This window comes from Balaenoptera musculus, chromosome 9 (genome assembly GCF_009873245.2).
Source record: "Balaenoptera musculus isolate JJ_BM4_2016_0621 chromosome 9, mBalMus1.pri.v3, whole genome shotgun sequence".
Classification (NCBI taxonomy): Eukaryota; Metazoa; Chordata; class Mammalia; order Artiodactyla; family Balaenopteridae; genus Balaenoptera; species Balaenoptera musculus.
In genome coordinates, this window is record NC_045793.1 from 4,842,520 (window position 1) to 4,862,937 (window position 20,418).

Below are 20,418 nucleotides of genomic sequence, written 5' to 3' on the forward strand. Positions count from 1 at the left end.
CATATAACATCTACAGTGTTTTGTATAATACTGATGTAGGTACTGACAGATGATTCATCTTGTAAACAGATGATGTAAACTTACGGTACCAATAAATACAGTACAGTGCTGTAAATGTATTTTCTCTTATGATTTTCTTAACAACATTTTCTTTTCTCTAACTTACTTTAAGAATATAGTATATAAAAAAAAAAAGAATATAGTATATAATACATACAACAAAATATGTGTTAATCGACTGTTTATGTTGTCAGTTAAGGTCAACAGTAGGCTATTAGTCGTTGTCTTGAGAGAGTCAAACGTTATACACGAATTTTCAACTGTGGGGCGGGGGGGGTCGGTGCCCTTAGCCCCACTGTTGTTCAAGGGTCAACTGTATAGAAAAATTCTAACATTTATTAAAATTAGGCACTAAGTATCATTCATGTCCATTATATTACTTTTGGTATTTCTGAAAGGCAACAGAGTGTACTGTATTGGTTGTGACCATGCACTTTGGCACCAGACTGCCCGAGTTCAAATCCCAGCTCTGTTATTTGCCAAATGTGTAACTATCTGTACCTCAGTTTCTCCATCTGTTAAAAGGAGTATCATAATACAACCTACCCCCTAGGATTAGTGAGTTAATATATTAAAAAGATAAACAGAACGAGCACTACAACAGTGCTAGCTATATGTTTCAGTTATTTTTTACTATTATTTTTCTGTATGTTTGAAATATTTCCTAACTTAAATTTTTGGAAAAATTTTTTTAATTAATTAATGTATTTATTTATTTATTTATTTACTTTTGGCTGAGTTGGGTCTTCGTTGTTTCACGCAGGCTTTCTCTAGTTGCGGCAAGCGGGGGCTACTCTTCGCTGCGGTACGCAGACTTCTCATTGTGGTGGCTTCTCTTGTCATGGAGCATGGGCTCTAGGCGCACGGGCTTCAGTAGTTGTGGCTCGCAGGCTCTAGAGTGCAGGCTCAGTAGTTGTGGCGCACGGGCTTAGTTGCTCCGCAGCATGTGGGATCTTCCCAGACCAGGGACCGAACCCATACCCCTTGCACTGGCAGGCGGATTCTTAACCACTGTGCCACCAGGGAAGTCCCTGAAAATTTTTTTAAAAAACAGGACGTTCTGTGTCCAAAATCATATTACTCAGTCTTTCTGCCATGCCCACTCTAAACACCACAAACTAATTTGTGAAGTGATTTGTGAAGATAAACTGCACTGGCAGTGAAACTAAAAGTACCAGGTGTCCTTCAACAACCGTGGCTCAACTCCATCCCAAGTTCTGTGCCCTGCAATCATAAACAATGGCCCACAGCAGCAAAAGGTCAGGCTGCAGAAATGCATGGGGCCCTTTTCAGGCCCACAGCTCTAAAATTCAACTATATACTGATGATGCCACTACCACATGCCACTTGGCAACAGCTGCTAGAGTGTTCAGATTCTGAAGTCACCACATTCTGAGACAGCACAGCCTTCACAGGAGGGAGGCTTTCTGTCACAGAATCACATGAGTACCTTGCAGCAGTAACATTTGGCAAACAATGATCTTCATGACTGAGGCAAACTAACATTAAACTATATTAATATTTGTAGGTACTAACAACTAACTATGAGGTTTTCCCTTCCTTTGCTAGCAAAACTGAAACCATTAAAACCACTGGCAAAAGCACAAATGACTCAGATCACTTTATGGTAATTTAATGTCTTTGAATCTTCCTGTGCTATTTTTTATATAGCATCAAATATACTTGAGGTTTTCTCACTTTGAATAATCACAACGTAATGAACATGTAACAATATTTTTTAAGAGACACTCAAATTTTAAATTTTAACAAAATCTTCATCAATGCAGTTTCATATAGAACTTCAACAAGACCCTATTAAACAGAACACTGTAAATATAACTAACAAGTGTTCCTCCTAAAATTCTCTCCTAGGAGGACAACCCAGTGCTAAATTGGCACACCCCATTAGAGATGATCTTACAATGGTGCAAATATACAAAGAACACAACCAAAAAGAAATCAACAAGTAAAACACAACTCTTAAACAGGTAAAGTGTTCAAGACACCATTTATGCAAACAAAGAAACATTCCAACCAGTTTACTAGCTAGAAATTATGTAGCAGGCATATACGAGGACACTGAGAGAGGGAGAGGAGGGGAAACACGGCCCTTGTCCTCAAAATGTTCCCCAAAATGTTCACCTGTTAGACTCACAAACACAGAAAACAAACTTATGATGACCAAAGGGGAAAGAGGGGGGAGGGAGAAATTAGGAGTTTGGGATTAGCAGATACAAACTACTATATATAAAACAGATAAACAACAAGGTCCTACTGTACAGCACAGAGAACTATATTCAATATCTTGTAATAATCTATAATGAAAAAGAATATATATATGTATAACTGAATCACTCTGCCATACACCAGAAACTAACACAACATTGTAAATCAACTATACTTCAACTTAAAAAAAAGAAAAATGTAATGTAAAAATAAATAAATGAAAGCCGTACAATAAATGATGTGAATTATACTTTTTTTAAAATGGTCACCTGTTAGAAACATGATTTCAGATTGAGTTTTTCACAGTAGCATGGCCCACATTATCTGGCAGGTGAGTTTAAGATCATCTGGGTAGGCATCTAGAAAGAATGTACCAAGCCTGACTGATCAGATCACCTGGGAAGCTTCTGAAAATACACATTCCCAGGGCCTGTCCCAGAATCACAGAGAAGGAGCCTAGGCATCCGTATTTTAAACATCCCCTGCCCCTCCCCTGCCATGGTTCTGATGATCAACCAGCCCAGGAATCACTGACTAAACTATACCACATGCGATCATCTGTGAACGTTTATGTAACGCAAGCTCCCCATCCTCAAGCTCACGTTCTAACAAAACCATCTACACCTACCACATTATCAGATAAAATGTACCTGTAATGTTGAACTTTAATACTGGCTAGAGGCTCAGAAGAAAGGACTCAGATGTACCGAGTCTGTCTTATTTAGAATACTGTGTGTTTAAGTATTCTATGGGAAAAAAAATGTAGGAAATGCTTTTCAATGCAAACTATTTATGTAATTAAGGTGTGATGAAAAAAATCTAGTAGTGGGAAAAAAAAAAGGCTCAAAACAGAAATAGTTAATCCTTAGGAAGAGATAATAGGGGGGGAAAAAAATCTCTCAAACCAAAGGACAGTGAAAAACTAGAAGCATTCCTATTGAAGACAGAATGAAGCCAAGGAGACCCACCACCATAATTCTCATTTAACATTGTTTTGGAAGAACCAGATAATACAAATCACAAAGAACTAAATAAAAGGAATAATACTGGGAAAGAGGAGGCAAAATTTATTTGTAAATCATAATTACAGACCTGGAATATCAAAGGAAATTAAGTGAAAAACTAAAAGCAATAGGGAATTCAGCAAGATGGCCAGTTACTCAATGAAGAGACAAAAATCATCAACTTTCCTACCAGTAACAAGTGAGACTATACACTGGATGAAAACATCCCATTCACAATGGCAACAACACAGAAAAATACTACCCTTGAGAATAAACCATATGATGTGAGGAACTCTCCATATACAAGGAGACAAACAGAGACACACCTTATTCATACAGGATGAGTCAAGAGTTTTAAAAGAAACATCACATATCACTAAATTCACCTATAAATTTAATGCAAAACCATTCAAAATCTGGGCCAATACTGAAGAAGGTGGTAGTAAATTATACATGGGTGTTATTAAAAGGCTGAAGTGTCATTATAAAGAGAAGTTTCACATTACTTATCAACAATGTGAATGCATATACCATATTATCCAAATAGTTTTAAATGCATACACCCTACTGTCCAAATAGCACATTTCTAGGTATTTACCCCCACAGAAGCACTTTTACATGTATGAAAAGATATGCACAAAAAATGCTCTCTACAGCATTATAACAGCAAAACAACGAAAAAACTGGAAACACTCAAATGCCATAAATAGAGAATAAATTAAATAAACTATATTGCAATCATTCAATAAAATGCTACACAACCAACAAAAATGAAGCAGACTTATGTTACTGGCCATATATAGATATGATTTGAAAACAGTTGTGCTAAAAAACCAATGGGTCAACAATGAAACCAAAGAGGAAATTACAAGATACCTTGAGACAAATGCCAGTAAAAACACAATCCTACACAATCTATGGGATGCAGCAAAAGCAGTTCTCAGAGGGAAGTTCATAGTAAAAATAGTGGCAAAACAGTGTATTTTCATACTGTGAGGGAGTTAATGAGGCCCAGAGTGCTGGGTTCAAAGCGCAGCACTAGCTCTGTGACTTTAATCCCTCCTACTTTAGTTGCTTCATTGGTACAAGGTGAGTAATAACAATCCCTACTTCAATGTTAAACATTACCATTTCTGGAAAATATCTCCTAATTCAAAAAGTAAAAGGATCTCATAGTCAATAATTTTATTTTACTACTGAATGTTATTTGATGTGTAGTCATGATCTGTATTTCTTCCATGAATTATCCTTGATAATTTTTCTACTAGACTTTTGGATCTTATCAATTTGTGTAAACTCTTACATATTGAGGATATTAATGCTTGCTCATATATATTACTAATTTTTCTGAGTTTGCTGTTTACCTTCAGTTATACATTTTCTGAAATACAATTGTTTAAATAATTTAGGTGATCAAATCTACCAGTTATTTTCCTGAATAATTTCCTTTGCAGTTTCTACCTTGAAAGTCTCTCCTTACACTAAAATTTTGTATCATTTCTTCCAGTTCTGTGTACATCTGATATACCTGATACATGAAGAGACACATCAATCAGATTTTCCCAAACATGTGTACATAAGGAAATAAGATCAACAACTTTTACATTAAAAGGCTTTGGTTTTTTGTTTGTTTATTTGAACACCATCTTCCCAAAGGACAGCCAGCATGGTGGGGGCAAGCATCATTCTCAAAAATACATAAACTAAGCTTACAGACTGCCAGCCATATTCTCAAACTCAGTGTCACCTTCCACACATCCCCTGACCTGAGACCTTTTCTCATACGGAAATCAGGACAGACAGAAGATACGGAAACAGATCAATAGCTGCATACAGCAAGACCAAGAGTTACAACTCTGCCTGTTAACCAAATATGTTCTCATAGTTCAAACTTCCAAACACTCTAAAAAGGTACCTATAAAAAGTCTCACTCTCACTCCTACACCCATCTACCCCATTTCGCCTTCCATCCTATTCTCATGTATCCTCCAATGTCTCTTTCTGTAAATAAAGCATATCCTTATTTGCCCCAAACATTTTAAAAGGTCCTTGTGCAAAACTTCTTTCACTCCTCTTGTTAAAGGCCCCTCTGCCCACAGCAGTAACTGCCTGCAGTGAGAAGGATTACTCTGACTGCCGTCAACTCAACACACTTATATATATCCCGCCTACAACCATGTGTCTAGAGCAGAAGGTGACAATGTAAGCTCGATTAATTTATGTGTGAAAGTGGAAATGTCACATTTTAAAACAGTGTTTTTGAAACTGTATCCTGCAGGGAGGTTTTTTTGACTGAGACCTCTTATGAGGTCCAGTCTCAAACGCCCAACTTCAACCAGAATAGCTCTACCCCCTCCTAAGATGTTTTCAGTTTTTAAAAAAGTGACTACACTGACTCAGAATATGATTTTGATAAAACTAAAATTGCTCCCAGATCCTAATGATAGAGTTCTAAATAATATACACTCCCCACACTGTACACTCTATACTGACATATGATCAAATTCTTCAAACGTTTCTTGGGTTGTCTGTCATACAGAAAAGGGTAGTCTCTGTTTACAGGACACAGTTAAACATGTAAGTTCAAATTTATTAATTATTTTATCTAAATCCAATATCCTTTTTTTTCTTTTTCTCTATTTGATCTGTAAATGTTACATTACCCTATATACCTGTCCATGTCTTCTTCTACAGCAGCATTCTTTGCCCTATGGCTAGCAAATATAAGATGATGATGTGTGGCCTCTTTGTGGGTTTGGAGCATTATCAAGTGAACTCTGACTTCCAGGGTAAAACGGTGGACTAAACGTGATCTAATTTCACTCTGTCCCGAAGCCCCACTAAAACCAAAGCAAAATGATTTTTTGAAGATATATAAACCACAACAATAGGGAGAAAAGAAGAGGAGGTAACAGCAAAATTCTGGCCCTGGATAGCAGAGGATCAGTAGTAAGTGGCTTTGGAGGTGTACAAAATCCAGCAGTGGGCAAAGCTGAGAACCAGCCCAACACACCCCGGACCCTGAAAAGCCCCGGAATGGGTGGCTGCACAGGCACCTGTGGAACCAGGACTGAAGGGCCCAAAACACGAAGCTGAGGTGATACTGCCCCCTCCCGCCCCACACCTCGGGGTGACCACCCTTCCCTGACCCCCGCGTTCCCGCAAGCTGACTCTGGAGAGCGTAAAGCCAAGGGCCTTCGGACTCCCAAGTCACCTGGCCTGGGCGAGTCCGGGAACCATTCTGAAAAGAAAGGGGTTACCTGACTGAATACAGAAAAAAGCTGACGGCTCAGAGGCCCTCTCCCACGCCCTTCTCCGCCCCCAACTCAGCTCTCACAACACAAGCACTCAGACCCCACCCTCCAAGCAGATGATCAGAAGTATATCCTCTGGGGAAAATGACCAGCTCAAGAGGAAAGAGCCAAAGACCATAAGACCAGGAGATTTCCCAACAAACAACCCACCTATATCACCCCTGGTGAAGTTCAAAATCAATAAGCCAAATCTACACATGCAGGCACTCAATAAGGCAGCAGTAACTTTCACAAAGCAAGAAAAAATAAACAAGAAACACACTAGTGATAGGAGCACTAAACACACCATTCTCAGTCAAAGAGTAAGTGAACAAAAAAACTGGAAGACCTAAATAACATCACCAATAAGATAGCTCATATAGATATACACTGAACTCTGAACATACCAATAGGGAATATTCCTCTTTCCAAGTACATACAGAACACTCACAAAACTGACCATATCTCAGACACAGTGAAGTCTAAAGAACAGGATATAAACAGCACTCTGACCATAATGTAATAAAACTAGAATGAAAAACAAAATCAAAAAACAAAAAGGCCCTTTTACCTGAAAATTTCAAAACATACTAGTAGAGAAATATTGAGTTAAGAGGGAAATACAAAAGAAAAATACAGAAATGTCTTGAAAACGATAATGAGAAACTATACCCAAATCCCTGTAGGTAAGGGATACATACAGTTAAAGACATAACAGCCAAAATTAAATACTTTTTCAATATAAAGGGAAAATTAAAATGAATTTAATATCCAACTCAAAAACAACAAAAAAAGGAAAGCAGAAGAAAGAAATAAAGATAAAAGTAGAAATAAGTCAAAAAACAGAAAAATAACAGAACTAATAAGTAAACCCCAAGGCTTATCTTTTTTTTTTTATTTTTTTTTTTTTATAGCTACTTTTATTTTCATTTATTTATTTATTTTTGGCTGTGCTGGGTCTTCGGTTCGTGCGAGGGCTTTCTCTAGTTGCGGCAAGTGAGGGCCACTCTTCGTCGCGGTGCGGGGACCGCTCTTCATCGCGGTGCGCGGGCCTTTCACTATCGCGGCCCCTCCCGTTGCGGGGCACAGGCTCCAGACGCGCAGGCTCAGTAGTTGTGGCTCACGGGCCCAGCTGCTCCGTGGCATGTGGGATCTTCCCAGACCAGGGCTCGAACCCGTGTCCCCTGCATTAGCAGGCAGATTCTCAACCACTGCGCCACCAGGGAAGCCCCCAAGGCTTATCTTTTAAAAAAAAAGATCCACAAAATAGGCACATCATTAGGTAAGCCATGAAGAAAAAAGGATGAAAACAAAATAAATGTGAGCAACAAAGGGAAAAATAGCCATAAAAACAAAGATTTTTAAAAATCATGAGACTACTACATACATAAATTTGAAAAATCTAGATGAAATAGAATTTTTCTTTAGACAAATACAACATACCAAAATTGACTCCACTCGAGGTGGGAAGTCTAACCAGCCTTAGAAGAAATGTAAAGAACAGCAGGACTCTCCTCTCAAGAAAGCACTAAGCTCAGACAGTTTCACTGGGGAATTCTACCATGACCTTAAAACTCGGATAATCCCCAAACTACTTAAACTATTCCAGAGCACAGAAAAAGAAAGAAAACTTCCTAATTCGTTTTATGAAGAGAGCGTAACACTGATCCCGAAAACTGACAAAGAATGCACCAGAAAACTAAACTATAACTCATACTAATACTGACATGAAAATCTAAATAAAATATTAACAGAATCTACCTACACATCAAAAAATAATGGAGCATGATCAAGTGGGGATTATTACGGAATGCAAGAGTGGTTCAATATTAGGAAATCCACCATATTAACTGGCTAAGGAAGAAAACCACACATTCCATTTATTATAAAGAAATCATACAACATGCACCACTCATTCATGTTATAACATTCCAAAATATAGCAGTTAACAGATACTTTCTTAACATATTTGTATAACCTTCTTAACATGTATTTGTATACGTAAGTATGTATACACAAACAGCAGCCCAAAAGCCAGCATCTCACTTATTTTAGAAACACCAGAAACTATTCCACTAAAGTAAGGAACAAAAGGATAATGCCCACTAACTCCACTCCTATTTAACATTATTTGGAGGCAATGGCCACTGCAGTATGTCAAAATAAAGGAAAAAAAAAAAAGGCAATTAGAGATCCTAAAAACGGAAAGGAAGAGGGAAAACAATCTCTATTTGCCAATGACAAAATTCTGTATCTGGAAAACCCTAAAGATCAAGGGAAAAATTCATACAAACAATAAAAGCATTTTGTAAAGTAGCAGATTATAAAATTAACACAAATACAGCTTATGCTGAACACCTGCTTTCCTTCTGGGACTCTGGAATTCTCGTTTGTGCTAGGCAGGAGGTGCCATGGCCAGCCCCCAATAAAAACTCTGGGCACTGAGTCTCTAACAAGCTTCCCTGTAAACGTTTCACACGTGTGTCACAACTGGCTGTGATTAAGCACATCTGTGTGACTCCACTGAGAAAGGATTCCGGATGCTTGCTCCTGGTTTCCTCCAGACTCTGCCCCATGTGCCTTCTTCCTTGGCTGTTCTCGCTTTTACCTTTTCACTATCATCCTGTGCTTGTTCCTAGCAAATCAATGAACCTGCGGGTGGTCTGTGGGACCCTCACCACACCTCAATCCATAAAGAGCTTCTGAAAATAAAGAAGCAAAAGACCTAAAACCCACAGAAAAACTGGCTAGAGAAATGAAGAGACAGAAAACAGAAACGCAAATGCCTCTTAACCATATGAAAAGATGCTCATCTTCCCACATAATAATGTAAGAAATTCAAATTAAAACTACAATAAGGGCTTCCCTGGTGGCGCAGTGGTTGAGAATCTGCCTGCCGATGCAGGGGACACGGGTTCGGGCCCTGGTCTGGGAAGACCCCACATGCCGCAGAGCAACTGGGCCCATGAGCCACAACTACTGAGCCTGCGCGTCTGGAGCCTGTGCTCCGCAACAAGAGAGGCCGCGACGGTGAGAGGCCCGCGCACCGCGATGAAGAGTGGCCCCCACTTGCCGCAACTGGAGAAAGCCCTCGCACAGAAACGAAGACCCAACACAGCCATAAATTAATTAATTAATTAATTAAAAAAAAAAAAAAAAACTACAATAAGATATCATTTCCTACCTTCTAGATTGGTAAAAAAAATTTTAATTTGGCAATTACTCTGCTGGTGAGTCTGTAAGAAGCCGTAGGTACTCTCACACGTTGCTGGTGAAGACACACACTACTGAGTGGGATTTGACACTGTCCAGCAAAATTACACATGCCCTTACCCTTTGACCCGGAAATCCCACTTCTGGAAACCTATCTCAGAGATGCTCCAGCAAACAATGCGAAAAGACAGATGCACTGCACTGGCTACGTTGCAGTCTTTGGATAATAACAAAGCGCTCACAAGATGACGGGGACGCGTCTAAAGAACTCCGGAAACAGCCCGAATGGGCTTCTGCTGGCCACATCCGGACAATTTAAGCAGCAGAACAAATAATGGCAATAAGGAATAATAATCCACTGAATATAGTACGGATGACATAAATAACTCTTTGAACAAGAACCCATACAGACGATAAATAAATAAATGGGAGCCACAGAAAAGTGCATCCGTATAGTAAAATGTTAACTAATAAATGTAGAAAATACTGGAGTTTTAAAAATAAAACCACAATATTGCAACCATCACTGTCATAATCCATTAGAACAAGAATCACCACCAATGGATACTAAAACTAATGGGTGAAAGTTTAAGGAAGAACAGGGTATTTGCATAGTCTCATAATATCTCTCCACAAACGACATTAATTACAAAGGGGAAAACAGTAACCGTCCAATGGAGAAATCTAGTCGACACCACCGTATCCGAATAATCCAAATGAACGCCATCAACTATCTTCAGCCTTCTGACAGGATGAGTAAGTTCTGGGGAGCTAATGGGCAACACAATGATTACAGTTCATAATACTGTTTTATACTTGAAAGTTGCCAAGACAAGTAGATCTTAAATATTCTCCCCACAAAAAAAAAAAAAAAAAAAAAAAAAAGGTAATTACGTGACGGGATGGAGGTGTTAGTATCATAATGTGATAATCATTTTGCAATATATAAATGTACCAAATCAACACGTTGTAACCTTAAACTTACGCAATGTTGTGTGTCAAGTACATCTCAATAAAGCTGGAGGGGAAAAGCCTTCTGATGTGATGCACTGAGAAGCTTTGACATCACTTCTGTGGTACTCCTGACAAAAATATACACCCTGTATCTGTCATAAAGAAACACCAGACAAGCCTAAATTGAGGAACATTATCCATAACTGACTGTCAAAAATGTCGCTGTCCTGAAAGACAGAAAAAGGCTAAGGAACTGGTCCAGTGAAACGAGACTAAAAAGACATGATGACAGGCACACACAGTGTACGGTGCCGGATGAGGGCAAAGAGCTGAGCGTCCAGAGGCATAATGGGACCGTTCATGGATCCAGACTTAGTAGACAACGCTACTGCATAAACGTTAAATTTTCTGATTTTGATCACTGGTCTGTGACTATATGAGAGAAGGTCTTTGTTTTCATAAAGGATACACTGAAGTATCTTGGTATAAAACAGCACGACGTCTGCGACTTACAAACAGTTCAGAAAAATGATAATGTGTATAGTATATAGAGAACAATAAAGCAAATGTTAATAGTTGGTAAACTGGATGGAGAATATATAGCAGGTTTTTCGGTACTCTTATTGCAGCTTTTCAGTAGATCTGACATTTTTCAAAGTAAGTTTAAAAATATAAAAATCTTCAAAAATACGAAAAGTCCAGTTAAGAGAAGTAACACTAGGATTTGTGGGATATTCTCTGAACACTAAGCAGCCTAGTGATTCACTTAAGTAAATGAAGCTTCATCTCTGGAGCAGGCAGAGCCGTGGTCCAGATTATCGTGGCTCCCAGCTCGCCTGTGCTCACTGAGCTGGTCTCAGGGCTCATCAGAGGAGGCCAGGCTCCCAGGATGAAATTTATTTGCAATTAAAAAATACTATTTAGTACACTGTCGACTCAATCATTAATGTCCACTATGTATAATTCAGTGTGAATTTTTCTGTTAGAATTTAGTACTAGGAAACGTTTTTTCACCTGAGAAACAGGTATTTCTCTTCCTTCCCGATGACAGGAATTACATAACTGATGGTGACCCTCTTATAATTTTGTCAGACAGGAAGACTAAGGCCAAATGTGAGGCCGGCCGGCTGCACCACTGGTCTACAGTTTAGGGTGACGCCCCAGGCCCATTCTCTTCCTTGGTCCCAGTTATTTTCAATCTGCATTTTACCCCTTTTTATTGTATGTTGAGGTAAAAGTCAATCCAAAAACCACTCAGCTCTATGGGAAATGTAAGAGCTACTATCATGCTTAAATAAATTTAGGCTCTTCCAGGCTGCTCCATGTGGCCACACACTGGACACTGGAAATTTATAATTAACCACCGTTGTTTCCACAACAGAACATGTCCATGGGAAACCCACTGGGAAGATTCCCGCCCACTGTTTCTAAGTCCTGACACCAAAGCCTACGACAGCCTGAAGACAATAACATCACTGGGCCATAAAACAAAGATATTCTGAAGTTACATCTCCAAGTGAGATACCACCTACCTCAAAAGGTCAAAACTGAGCAGCACATTTTAGATATTTACAGCAAGAATGATGAGTAAGGTCCCCAGCTTACTATTAGTAGAGGTATGACAAACCCCGTGGGCACATTTTATTGCTTCTGCCAAGAAATGCTTTGTATTTCAATAGTTTTACGAGACCAAAACCACAAAAACAAAAAATCTCACGTGCAAATGTGAGAAGGAAAAATTCTTTTACCTGCTGCCTGCACTCTTGACACAAACAGACCTCAGGTGGGTGTGGGGTGAACACCAGTTCCTGGGAGGAGGGGTTGAATAAGGAAGCCAACGACCGGGTGGGGGCGTTAATATCAGTACTGGTTTGGGCTTGGGTTTTGGGTAGCAAACAACTTCTAAAATAAAGAGCCCCGGAACTTCTGGTACAATGTGTATTTCAAAAAGGAAAATTAGTACAAGCAGAGAGGCAGTTTTTTCCAGCCTGTAACCACTACCGGCGGCTTCAGCAGCAAAAGGAAAGAACGGTCCGTAGGAGACGGACTGAAGCAAATTAAAGAAGACACCCCTACAAGGCTGTCAAGGAAACTAAACCAAGTGCATTTCTCTACAGAAAAGAATCAAGGCTAAGGTGAACATACCACGGAATACTTTGTGGAAGAAATGATTAAAACCCCATCTTGAAAGATCTTGAAGAGGCTAAATTTAGCAGGCAAGCTTGAATTTCTAAACCACCAGCTAGACGGATTCGGTGAGCACCTTCCTAAAACCAGCGAAGCGGGGGCCGCTGAAAGAAAGTGCAAGAAATTTCCTAAGGTCTCTTTTGCATATCTCAACAACATCAAAAGAAGCAATCACACCCCAAAAGTAATGCGAAATAAAACCTATACCACAAACAGGCTTTCCCAAATTTAGACTTTCTGTTTTTCAAAATGGAGTCTTTTTTTTTTTTTTTTTTTTTAAGTGAAAAGGCAACTCTACGCAAACTAAAGCAAGAGCTTAGCCCGAGAGAACCATTCACTCCTGGAAGAGAGCAGAGTGGGCTGCAAAAAAAAGGTGTCAACTTGGTAGATGAATATAAAAACCTCCGCAAGTAAGTGAGAATCCTCAGCAAGGAGAAATGGCATGCGTTTGGGAACCCCAAACGAGGGCCCCTTTTAAGAACGTGAGAAGGCAGGGGCACCGTCAGGCAGGCAGAAGGCAAGTGACGGCAGCGGGGTCTGCCTGCCCGAAAGCTGGCATCCCGGGAGGCCCCGGCCGAGCGCGGAGAGAGGAGGTGGGAGGAGAGGCGAGCCGGCCCGACTCCGCCCCTCGGTCCTCTCCGCATCAAGGGGAGCGAGCTCCGCGCGTGGCCCTCGCGGGCGTGGAGGAGAGGAGCGGGGCGCGGAGACGGGCCGGCCGCCCGAACCTGCCCAGCTGTCGGCCGAGACCCGCGCCCCGGGCGGGGCGCCTCCAGGTGAGAGAGGGGGCGGGCCGCGGGCAGGTGCTCGGCGCCGGGGCTGGAGCGGGGCCGCGCGGGAGCGGGGTGGGCGCCCGCGGCTCTTACCCGGTGCCGCAGTCCACCACGCAGGGAGGCAGGGAGCCCGCCATGCTCGGCACGCGCGCCTCTCGGTCCACGCTGGCTGCCCGGGAGGCCCCGCCGCTGTCCGCTTGCCGCGCTCACGCCGCGCCGCCCGCTCCCGGGAGCCTCCGCAGCGCCTCTGCCGGGAGCCCGGATGCTCGCCGCCGCCCACGTGACGCCTCTCCTGACTGACCAATCACGGCGCGGGCACGCCCGCCCCGCCCCCTGTCCGCCATCTTTAGTGCTGGCGGCGGAGCCTCGTTGCCCATACGTCCAACCTTGTAGCTGGAGAGACTGCGGTGAACGTGACCCCATTTCCGAAGGCTGACTCCTTCTCATCCTTTAAGTCTCCGCTCAAATGTCACCTTCTTAGATTAGTTGTCTGTGATCACCCACTGGGTGCCCTCCCTGCACCTTACTCTCTATCTCAACAGTCTATTGCTTTCATTCACAACACTTGGAGCAAATTTATATGTTTATTTGTAGTCTGTCCTCCCATTGGAATATAAACTCCGCTAGGATAGGGCTCCTGAATATCTTACCATTGATCACCGGATGCTTAGCACAGTATTCGGTGCATTCATGGGAGGCACCCAAATGTTTTTTGAATGAATAAAGAAAAAAATTGCCGTTAGAATTCTTATACCTACCAGAACATTGCATGCCTTCCTCTATAGAAGAAAAACCTATAAAACAAACGCATGGTCAGCCTTTAGGAATGAATGACCTCCGATTGGGTTAACACTACACCAAGATCATTATGGAAAATGTTTTCAAGTATCAAAGATGGGATGATGTCCAAAAGTTCTTACTGGAACCCTGGGACCGAAGTAGGCAACCACCTACCGACTATGTTATGAAGGTACTGAAAGTCCCACTTCTTTCCTCCTCCCTCCCTATAATAAATTCCTGACATTATTTTTTAGGAGCTTTCTGGAGACATAGTTCCATGTAGTTTAACTGGTGTTAAAAGCACATGGGTTTTTTTGGGGTTTTTTTGGAGGGTCTTGCCGAACAGCTTGTGGGATCTTAGTTCCCCCGACCAGGGATGGAACCCATGTCCCCTGCAGAGGAAGTGTGGAGTCCTACCACTGGACCAGCAGCTTTTAAGTCCCTTAAAAGCACTTTTAAACTGTTTTTTCCCTAGGAAAAGTAGTAGATTAGTTGGTCATGCTAGGTAACCCATGGTCATTCCTTTTTTTTTTTTTTTTTTAACCTATTCAGTTCAAATAAGGGCCAGATCTAGAAATTTTTGAAGGGAACTAGAAAGAAAAGTAGAATGTGGGAGGAAAAGGAAAGGTCAGGAGTGTGGAGGAATCCCAGTATAGGACCCAGAGGCTGGGGGCAAAGGCTCACTCCTTTGTATTTTGCCAAAGCCCTGCCCAGCCCCACTTTTCCATGGCCCTCATCAGAATGTTGCAAACTCTAGACTGCAGACTGTCAGCACTGCCACGTCTTTCATTCGCTTAATACATATTTATCAAGTGCCTACTATGAGACAGGCCTTGTATTAGATTGGGCATGAAACAGTAAGTGGGACATTTACAGTCTCTGCCCCCAAGACTTTAGAGTCTAGTGAGAGATAGCAACAGTAAACAGGCAGTTGCAATACAGTGTAATCCAAGATGGCGCAAGTCCAGGGTGCCCAGAAAGCCATTAACAGGGCACCTAAACCTGTCTTGGGAGTCAATGAAATCTTCTCAAAGCAATGGTGTCTAAGCTGAAAGCCAGAAGGTGGGTGGAGAATAGCTTGATGGTGGAGAGGGTGGGGTGGGAGAGTGTTTCTGGGATGGGAAACACATACAAAGGCCAGGAGGACCTCAAGACTCATATATGGGCCCGTCCCCTTCACCAGGGAAGAAGCCTTAATGGAATTTGGAACTGGCTCGTAATAAAGGATGTGCCTTTTCAGGGAGCGTCCCTTTTGCATAGGACTTATTGGAAATGGTGACCATGGCCAGTAGCTGGTAGTAAACAAAAGACTTCCTGACTTCAATTATTTCCTCTAGACACCACTAACCCTTGATGTATGAGTTAAGGTGTTTTCCCTTAAGATGGCACAGGAAATAGCAAATTTTATTATTTCATGTAATAGAAAATCCAGAAATCCCAGGATAATTCAACCATTCCATGACATCACTGTGGGCCTGTACATTCTGTTCTACCAGACTCTGCAGATTGGCCTTGGTGCTCAGACAGATCCCCTTGCTGTTGTGAAATGGGTACAGCCACTCCATCCACCGTAACTGTAATGGGCAAAGACAGATGGAGAAATGCCCCATCTTGGTTCTTTTCTAAGAAGGAGAGGGAGGAAGGTGTCCCTGGAAGTCCCTAGCTGCTTTCTCTCATTTCATTATCCAGCTCCATGAGTTTCCCAGGGCTGCTGTAACAAAGTACCACAAACTGGGCAGCCTAAAACAACACACATTTATTATCTCACAGTAGGGTAGAAGGTCAAAATCAAGATGTCAGCAGGGGGCTTCCCTGGTGGCACAGTGGTTAAGAATGTGCCTGCCAATACAGGGGACACGGGTTCGAGCCTTGATCCAGGAAGATTCCACATGCCGCAGAGCAACTAAGCCCGGGCGCCACAACTACTGAGCTTGCACGCCACAACTACAGAAGCCCGCATGCCTAGAGCCCGTGCTCTGCAACAGGAGAAGCCACTGCAGTGAGAAGCCCGCACACAGCAACGAAGAGTAGCTCCCGCTCACCACAACTAGAGAAAGCCCACGTGCAGCAACAAAGACCCAACACAGCCAAAAAAAAAAAAAAGATGTCAGCAGGACCAGCCCTCTCGAAAGACTCTAGGAGGAAAGTCAGAAAACCCTGGTGTTCCTTGGTTTATAGATGCATCTCTCCAGTCTCTGCCTCTTCATGACGTGGTGTTCTCCCTGTGTGTTTCTGCATCATCAAATGGTGTTCTTTTCTTATAAAGACCAGTCATATTGGATTAAGGCCCACCCTAATGACCTCATCTTACCACAATTCCATCTGCAAAGGCCTTGTTTCCAAATATGATCACATTTACAGGTACCAGGGTGAGGATTCCAACATGTCTTTTTGGGAGACAGTTCAACTCATAACACCAGCCTATGCCAAAAACAGTCATTGGTAAGGGGAACTGATAGACTGTGATTGGTTTAGACTATTAAAGACCATACTCTTGGGCTGGAGAGGGGCCTCAAGTCCTCAGAAGCATATGGTACCAATGCGTGATGGGAATGGGATTTAATGAGCAATAAGGGGAATGACAACAAATAGTTTCTGCCTCACTGGTTACTTTCCTAATTAAACCATATATTCTAACTGATTCTATGCCTTTTCACTCCTCTAGCCTCTGCTTGGAATTATCATTTAAATAACTCATCTTAGGGACTTCCTGGCAGTCCAGTGCATTCCAGACTCTGTGCTTCCACTGCAGGAGGCACGGGTTCGATCCCTGGTCGGGGAACTAAGATCCCCCATGCCGGGCAGTATGGCCAAAAAAATATATAAATAAATTAAATAAATAAATAAATAAATAATTCATCCTTGCTGACCCAGGTGGAGATCTGCCCCCTCTCTGAAGCTTTCCCTCAACTTCCAGAAAGAGTAATCGCTCTCTCCTCTGGGCTCCCAGAGAGCCTCCTACATCTTTCCACATTTTCACTTATCTGATGGCATCATAACGGTTACGCTTCCATAGCTCTTGGTACACCAGGAGCTCTCTGAGAGTAGAACTATGTCTCGTATAATTTTATGTCTCTAGTTCATCGGACACTTCTGGCATTTTGTAGCCACCGAGTGAATGGTTATTGAATAAATGAAAGTCATCCAGCAATTTTTAAGCCTCTCAATTATACATGACACTTGCTTTTATTTGCTGTCATCATCAAAAGCAAATAAAAGCAAAGGTTATGTATAATTTCTGTGTTCGTGTTTTTGCTATTTATTCTTTATATTACAACCCATTCTTCTTAGATCATAAACTCCTATAGATCAGAGACTGATGGCATCCCTTTTGACAAAGGCCAAAACACCAACAGAGAAATAAACCTCCCATTCTGTAAGAAGCACTTCAAGTACAGTCTCTATTAATTATATTGCTAAGGTTTGCTCCCTCCAACATACTTAGCAAAATTCTACAGTCTCCTTGTAATGAGAGGAATGTTTTATCAATAGTTGGCTTTCTGTAGCAGGAGCGAGCAACTCTTTATCGTGCTTCTACCCAACAATAGCCTCCTACTCCCCTCCCCCGCCCCCAAAAAGGCAGAAACAGGGGAACCGGAATGCTTCCTGTATAGAATTCAGCATCACTTCCGTGGCAGATGTTGTGACTGTTTCCTACTCTCCTGAGGGCTGCATAACCCAGCATCACTCTCAAATGAACTTTTAATAAACATCTTTTGATGCTGGTTACGATGCATTTTTATGCACATGAAGACAACTTAAAAACAAAATAATCAGGACTTACAGAGATTGTCAATCTAATGGAATTTAGTCAGGGCACACTCGGACAATGTGATCTTAATTTCCTGCATTTAACTAGTCGTGCTGGGCCAAGAAGGAAAAAGAACACAAAAACTAAAGGCTGTCTTGAAAAACTGCCCACCTAGCAGCTCTGTGAATCTTAATTTGCAGAGCTGTGGGTAGGAGCGATCTGTGTGTTCTCTGTTGCTATGAGGATGCAAGTAGAGAAAGGAGTACCCAAAAAGTAGGGCCCATTCCTTTGAAAGTAGCTGGCATTTTCCTTTAAGAGGAAGGGCCTGTCACTGCACTCAAAGGACCTCCCAGAGGTCTTGGCAATAGTGTGAGAAAATGGTCCAAGCTGGAGTTGATTGGCCGGAGTGTGCTGAATTGATAACAGACATAAAACCACAAGATTGGTAAGGAAATCACCTAAAGCTCTGACCTTATTCAGATCAACTCTGCTGCTTCTGCCTCCACCCATGGCAAAGATTCCGACTGGAAAACTGGTCCTCCATCCCCTCCCCCTCTTCCTGCTCCCCTCCTGTGCCGTTCATTCAATTCCTCCACTTCCCTTGGGTCTATGACCCTGCTTTTTCTCCTACTGTCACTCTTGCTAAACTACTCCGTAGCTTCCTGCCAGCCAGCCTGTCTCCATGTTTTGCCCATCCAAGACATCTTGGGGTGAATTATGCTGCTAGGAGAAGCAACATGGCAAAACCCAGAAAGTTTGTACATCATGTCAGTCTCCCTTCCCCACAACCTTCAATGACCCCTTATTGTTATGGAATTTGATCCAAACCCTCAAGTTGGCATTCAGGGTCCTCCATGATCTGTTCCCAAGTCACCTTTCTAATCTCATCTCGCATGATGCCCTTGACACGTCTGGGCACAGCCGACCGCGGACCAAACCATTGCTATTGTCTGGTCTTTGTGCAGGTTCCTCAGTCTAGAACATTCTTCTTTACCTACCCCATCCTCTACATCCATTCCATTCAAAGCTCACTCGTCCTTCCAATTTCAGTTCAAATCCACTTCATTTATTCATTCAACAAAACAGGATGAGTGCTTCCTTACGGCTCTAATCAGAATCAATCACCAATTCTATGTCAGAGTCTACAGATGAAGTCTGGAGATGTGCATTTTAATGAGGTCTTCTGCTCTACCAAACAGTCTTATGGTTTTATTTGTAACTATTTCCTACCCACTTTTCATGGAGAAAACTAAATTATAACAGTATCTTAGTTTACAAAGCATTTTCACTCCATCACACATTTAACCTTCATAACAATCCCATGAGGGAGATATTATAAAAACCTCTCTGAAATAAAGAACTGGAGACTCGTACTTTTCAAATTAGGATATATTAAAAGTTTCATTTTGTTCTGGGCACTTTCTTTAGACGCCCTTGAGAAAACAGGAAAATGCTAAAGTGTTCAAAGCCAGCATCTGGTAAGCATAGGTTCAACGTATGTTAAAGCCAGAAGGAATCTCAGCAGTTGGTCCTTCAGACTAACCCAATCCTTTGATAATTTCAAATACACTTTGAAATTTTTGAGCTCTTCACCTTGAATGTTTTCTATTTCCAGTAACAAATGCCCATGAACTCCCATTAGGCCATTACTATATGTTCTAGAGACTGAGTAATATCCAATAAAAATCTAATTCTTTTGCCAATCGGAATGAAACTGCTGAGTAGCGGAATTGGACGCCAAGCAATCTGGACAGAATGTACTGCCAAGAGCTCTAAGTCCAAACGTTTCTCGCCATTGTGCAATCTCACAAGCAACAGGTTTTGAAGGAGTTGTCTTCCCAGGGGCCTCTCCTTTCCTTTTTGATGCTCATTCTAGAACGTTTTTTAGAAGCATCACAGCAAGAACTCTTATAATTATAAGAGAATAAAGGAAGCAAGACTGTGCCGTTTCGACGTGTCTTCACTGGATATTGACTTGGTCCCTTTGGGCAGGAAGAGATGTGCAGGGAAACTTAAAGAGTTTCTACCTGAGCAGTGACAGGTAGGAGGGTGCAAAGTGAGAACCATACCTGCTGAGTTTGTCTTTTCATCCAGCTGAAATTCTGGTTGCAACAAAGTGTATCTGAAACTGGACACACAACCACAATGTTTCCATGTCTTATCTTACTATTTCTTGTGCT

The 20,418-nt window shown here is 41.8% G+C and overlaps 1 protein-coding gene across 14 annotated transcripts in view; it reads right to left on the reverse strand.

The window, feature by feature from the left end:
• ACTR3B (actin related protein 3B) overlaps positions 1-13,963 on the reverse strand; it is a 93,454-nt gene extending 79,491 nt beyond the window's left edge. For 6 of the 14 annotated variants that reach the window (XR_005021181.1, XR_005021182.1, XR_005021180.1 and 3 more), the window contains exon 1: positions 13,801-13,961. Coding sequence is in view for 4 of the 14 variants with exons in the window: in XM_036863148.1 (XP_036719043.1) it covers positions 13,801-13,844 (44 nt within the window). In the remaining 10 variants the exon portion in view is untranslated. Of the gene's footprint in view, positions 1-13,800 lie in introns of all 14 variants that reach the window. The other 8 variants (XR_005021186.1, XR_005021185.1, XR_005021184.1 and 5 more) reach the window with 4 other exon arrangements.
• Positions 13,964-20,418: the final 6,455 nt, after the last annotated feature.